The sequence below is a fragment of the Paramormyrops kingsleyae genome, chromosome 1, assembly GCF_048594095.1.
Source record: "Paramormyrops kingsleyae isolate MSU_618 chromosome 1, PKINGS_0.4, whole genome shotgun sequence".
In the NCBI taxonomy this organism is placed as follows: Eukaryota; Metazoa; Chordata; class Actinopteri; order Osteoglossiformes; family Mormyridae; genus Paramormyrops; species Paramormyrops kingsleyae.
The window spans coordinates 60185865-60191629 of record NC_132797.1 but is presented as its reverse complement, the minus strand read 5'-3'; the positions used below and the strand labels follow the sequence as shown (position 1 = coordinate 60191629).

Below are 5765 nucleotides of genomic sequence, written 5' to 3'. Positions count from 1 at the left end.
TTAAACCATAGACAGATATAAACGATTTAAACGTAGGAGTTTGTCTAGAGTACTGTTCCCTCCCTTCCTCCCCTTTCCCCATACACACAAGAGACAGCAGTTTTTCCCACCCACATCCTGCTTCTAATTGGCTCTGACCCAGATGGCAACGAGTACTAGCCAATCATAGGCAGGGCAGGGCAATCTGTTTTTTTCTGGTTAGGAAAACGTCAGTGAGTGAGTGACGTTTAAAATTTAAAGTTTAAATTTTAAACGTCACTCACTCACAGTGGTCATTGTCCTGAAGGTCAGGGGGGAGAAAAATAAATAAACTACTGTATTGACAATCTGTATCCACAGTTTAAAATCCGTCCCCACGAATTGTAAAACTGCACACAGTTTATTTATTTTTCTCTTCCCTGAACCTAGGGGGGCTCCGTAGAAAAAGTCGCTTGTTTTGGGCTTGTTTTCACAGGCCTGGTTGCTTATTTATCTCGCGAGATCTGGCAACACTGTCGGACCATAGGTGTCGGACAGCCACACACAGCAGGAGCCGCTATCAATATGCGGGAACTTCCGGAAGATTTGGGATGTCTGCGCATTGTCTCCTGTGACACTACATATCCTCTTTGAACAGCACGCAGATGTAGCCATCGATAGCCTTGCAGACTCCCGCTGCTAGTGATCTCACGTTCAACAAAAGCGGCAAGTTCATTCAAGTCCGTATTGTTCTTTCTTCTGAACAGATGCAGTTTGTGACACAATCTTTTCAATGTCCGAATACTAATAACGATTTGGTGCTGATGTGCCAGAAGAGCAAGGATCTCTTTGTTTGTGAATCCTATTCTAAAGTAAAGTTTTACTATATCCTCAAGTTCAACGTCCCTCATTTTGCCACGCAAAGTCCTTACACGATTCTGAACCTTTTCGCATAGTTTTGAATGACTTTATTCTTGAGATATTGCAGGTTTTTTTCTCCTACCTTCATGACTTTATTCTGGAATTATAACTTTATTGTGGCAAATTACAACTTTAATCTTGAAAGTTCCGACTTTATTCTGGAGGTTTTATATTTTTATTTTTATTAATGGCGGCCCTAAAACTCCGTCGTACTAATGCAATGCACTGTGTGGGTGGTTATTTTGTGTACTTGTCTTTTATTGTAAATATGGCTAACGTTTATGCAAACGAACCTCCCCCTGTCTCCAACTAGCCCCCAACCCTTTTTCACACACAGCGCCGTGTTCAAAACGTCGTGGATATGACGCACTATTTTGTCGTTTTGTCCCGCCCCTTTATCAGATTGGCTTGCCCCACGTCCATCACGTGTTTGTGGTCGAGTCAGGAAGTAAACGGCGAGACGGGGTCGGTTTCATCAAACGGGCGATAAGAAATGAATGATCCGGCGGCGTTTACTGGTTCCGTCGCATCGCAGGACACAGTGCCGAATGTGCCCTGATCGCAGAACGTCCCTGGTAGATGTAACGATTTTCGTAGCCCCAGTATACCGGCTGGTTTGTGCGCGGTGTCCACGGTTCCGTAGTTTAGCTTCGGGCTCTTTAAGTTTGGATAAATCTTACGAAAATTATGGAGGGAATTCTGTATAAATGGACGAACTACATCACCGGTAAATTTGCATGTGGTTTTTTCTTGAACCTTGGTTTTATATCAGCTGTTGGTGCGTTTGCATGCCGCCTGTCAGGCCTTGAGCTCGCCGTCTCCGCAGCGATTTCTTCATCGCACCAAAGCTACATTTGAGCTTTATTGTGTTCATTATTGTGTACAGCCCCTGTGCTGCGGGTGTTTCAGCATGGTCAGAAATATTGAAGGAGTTGTACTAATGTCTCCAGGGTGGCAGCCGCGTTGGTTCGTGCTGGACAGCGGCATCCTCTCCTACTACGACTCCCAGGACGACGTTTGCAAAGGCAGCAAGGGCAGCATAAAGATGTCTGTATGTGAGATTAAAGGTAAGATCGTCGCCCAACTCACTGTAAGAAGTACCTCATTGCATGTTGCAGTGACTACAGCGTTGTGGTAAGGTTTTTTGTGGTCATGCGTAGTTCTTAAGAAATCGGTAGCAATTTCTGCATTTGAGGAATTGTTTAGCTACTACAGTCATCTGCTGTAATAATTGTACTCTTATCGGTTATTAGATGTTCTTATTCAGTCGTGTGTTCAGGTGTGTACGGGTGTGCGTGCGTGCGTGTGTGTGTGTGTGTGTGTGTGTGTGTGTGTGTGTGTGTCTCCCAGTTCACCCGACTGACAGCGCCCGGCTCGAGCTGATCATCCCCGGTGAGCAGCATTTCTATGTGAAAGCAGTCAATGCTGCTGAGAGGCAGACCTGGCTTGTGGCTCTCGGCAGCTCTAAGGCTTGCCTGATAGACAGCCGGACAAAAAAGGAAAAAGGTAGCCACCCTCATCCACAGAGTTTATGGCTGTTTCTCCTGCTTATGAGTTACTATTTTGTTCAGTGAAAACGTCTCTGTTTTAACATCAGGGATGTTATTCCCATCTCTGGTGATTTATAACTGCATAAAACTTTAGTCACATTAGTAGAAAGTCTTAAACGTTTGTGTCCACATGCACAATGTAAGTGAAACCTTTGCTCACCCTGTCAGATATAACAGAAACCACAGAGTCTCTGAAAACAAAGATGTCGGAGCTGCGCCTCTACTGTGACCTGCTGGTGCAGCAGGTTCACACCATACAGGAGTCGGTGGAGCATGAAGCCCCTCAGTCAGCCCCCAGCTTCGAGGTAGTGGCCTCACCAACATCATTCACTAGGGTTTTTTCACCGGAAGAGGGTTCTGTGTGTTTCAGCTGAATTTCATATAGGATCTGACCCCACCCAGGGTGAAGCCCAGCATTGTTCTTTATGCTGCCTGGGACAGGCTTCAGCTCTCCCCCATGTATTGGGACTGACGCGTATTTCTTATGTAAATCTGTGAACATGTGTGATTCAGTTGGAACACTGGGGTTATACTTTCTCAGCACTGTTCCCTCCCTTTCACCCTCCTTCCAGCGTGTGAATGATGCTTCCTCCTTACTGAGTGCCACTTGCAACACATTTATCAAAACGTTAGAGGAATGCATGAAGATCGCAAATGCCAAGTTCAAGACAGAAATGTTCCAGTTAACACCGCCCGACACTGTCATCTCTGCATTGTCCCCGTCCCCCATGCAGATGGTCCGGGTAAATCATCGTCACAGTTGTTTACTAGTTTTTTGTTAACATGTTTAGATATTTTCATATAAAAATGTTTAATTTTTCCCTGTTTGCGCTATCATTTTCAGATGAAGCGTTCCATCAGCCATCCAGGCACATACAGTTTTGACAGGTAATCTTTGGAAGCATTGTATTCTGGGTATTTTTCTAAAAGTGAGCATTCTTGATTTTGACATTCATTATCTTTTAATTAGGGTTTTATAAATGTACAGGTTTGAATAATGATTTATGTGAGACAACACTACAACAGCAGCACAGAGTGCTGCTGAAACTTTTTTGTTTGTTTGTTTTATATATAAACTCTGGCTGGTTATGCTTCCCTGTGCCTCCAGGAGCAGCCAGTCCCCTGGGCAGAACCCTATGCCCCATCACCGGCTTTCCACGAGACGAGCCCACACCACCTCAGAGACGGAGTCACAGAGCGATGGTTATACCTCAGAGACAGACAGTAGGTGCCGCTTTTTTTTTTTTTTGAGTTTTTATGTTTCTGTGCTCCAGCATCTCAGCTTTCTTACCCGTCTTACCTTTAGTGATAGCTGTCTGCATCCATTCATATTTCTTGAGCAGCTTGTTGGCTTAATTGACTCATTTTCACTGCTGTGTTTCCATATGAAGGGCTGGTACACTCTTCCAAGGTGAATGTCAACAGTGAGCTTGTCTTGAGCATCCCGGAGGAGATGAGTATGAGCCCCAAGATGGCAGGTGGGGCGGAGTCGGCCACTACTAGTCTCTCAACTTGAACTCTGACCGCCACATGAAGGACTCTTGCAGACACTGTTGCCACAGGAAGTACCAGCTACTTCCTGTCAAAAGATTTCTCTGCACTTTTTTAAAGACATGCCTGAAATGTTTGTATTCTTCCGGTTTTAATTGATCAACATGACAGAACAGAGTGCAGAGGACTGGATTCATGGGCTCAGTTGCAGTGGGGGGGGGGGGGGGGGTGCTCCATGTACTCACCGTCTAAGGCGTCACCACACCAAGGACTGATTGACCATGCCATGCCTCACCACCACTTGTGTGGGTATACGACTCATTCTGTCCAGAACCTGTGTTTGCTCGTTCCCAGTCACGATAAAAAAGTTCTATTTGCCTTAAAAGTGATTTCAAGGGTCTATTACAATCTGTCAGCCATGAAGCAACACAATGCCAGGATAAAATGCACCTTTTATTTGCAGCATGTTTACATGGGATTTTAGGCTGAAAGTAACAGCATTCCCCCCAGCAGAGCCAGAATGGGAACCATACAGTTTATCAACTGCTGTAGATACAGTCACATTTTTGTATACTTGCTTTAATGGGAGAAAATGGCAGGATTATTTTTAATGACTCTCATGTCGGCACCTCAGTGCAGTTCCAAATGTCATTCCCAGCTCACGCTGTTCTGTTGGTCCTACATTTGATGGTTACTTGCATGCATCTGCTTGTCAGGACAGTGTAATTTTTCTAGATCCAGGAGTATGTAAGGGCTCTGAAACACACGTGACCAACCCCACCCCTGTCAGCCATCATAAGCAGTCCAGGATGAGCACTGGGGCACTTCAGAGGCTGAAGACACATTTTCAATCTGTACCAACTCTTATCGGTTTTTGAGAATGATTATGGAGCCATTCTTTTAAGGTTAGCGGGTCACCTGAGCTGAGTTGATGCATGCAACCAAAAGGACATTCTTCCACACACCACAGAAGACTTGTGCAGCATAGGTGACTGGACAGTCAGCTGACTTGGCCTTTCAAACAGATACCTGCCTGTCCACTGGGTGATTGAGCAGCTGGCTGATCTTTAATCTTTAACCCTTTGAGCAGGTATCCTCATTTGGGCTGGTTGAACACTGTACTGAAAAAATGTTTCATTTGGATCCAAAGCTGATAAAGTAAAATGGAGGAAAATGCCTGTGTACGAAAATCAAACATGGCTTAGGGAGTGCAAATCATGTATTAAAAAAAAAAATTAGTTAAACCTCATTCTGTTCCCAAAGGCTGCCGTCTTCTATGAAGATGGAGCGACTTGTGTTTGGAAATATGTACATTAGGACTGACCATATTTTATGTTTCTTTCTGTTATGAAAGTGGCATCAACTATGCTAGTGACTAATAGTCTTTGAAACTGAATGAGGTAAAATGATTCTTCAGTTGTGCTTTGTAACCAAAACCAGGGAATGTGCTTATAGACCTGCACACCTTTCCAAATGGAGCTACTGTGGATGTAGAGGGTCCGTGTGTCCCCTCTCAGGATCATGGTGTTCTCCCACTGCAGGTCAGCCATACTCTCCTTATCGTTTGTGATCAGCTCAGATGGAGAGCCAGCTCTGTCTGTGTTTAAATAACGTGAGTAACATTCGTATTGCTATGAAGCGATGAGCCCTCTTTAGTTATGCATCTTACAGAAACAAACCATTATGATAGAGCTGTGATGTTTTGTATCTTTTTCCTCATTGATAATGGTTTAACAAATCACACATGCAGGGTTACTCACAGATGTAACCTCGTTGTGATTAAGCGGTCTCATAAAGCTGCAGCAGCACCGAGATCCCATTTGCACCTTTGGCCCCTTTCATGCC

At 44.5% G+C, this 5765-nt stretch overlaps 1 protein-coding gene across 3 annotated transcripts; it reads left to right on the top strand.

Moving 5' to 3' along the window:
• Nucleotides 1-284: 284 nt before the first annotated feature.
• Nucleotides 285-4309, top strand: plekha3 (pleckstrin homology domain containing, family A (phosphoinositide binding specific) member 3). 3 transcript variants are annotated; one of them, XM_023810312.2, is made up of 8 exons: nucleotides 285-698; nucleotides 1830-1946; nucleotides 2230-2385; nucleotides 2598-2734; nucleotides 3002-3172; nucleotides 3274-3317; nucleotides 3538-3653; nucleotides 3821-4309. In XM_023810312.2, the coding sequence occupies exons 2-8, from the start codon at nucleotides 1925-1927 to the stop codon at nucleotides 3943-3945; spliced, it is 771 nt and encodes a 256-aa protein (XP_023666080.1). In that variant the 5' UTR covers nucleotides 285-698; nucleotides 1830-1924; the 3' UTR covers nucleotides 3946-4309. The 3 variants fall into 3 exon arrangements, with proteins under 3 accessions (XP_023666080.1, XP_023666074.1, XP_023666067.1); XM_023810306.2 differs by having other exon boundaries at nucleotides 286-684; XM_023810299.2 differs by lacking the exon at nucleotides 285-698 and adding an exon at nucleotides 722-1606.
• Nucleotides 4310-5765: the final 1456 nt, after the last annotated feature.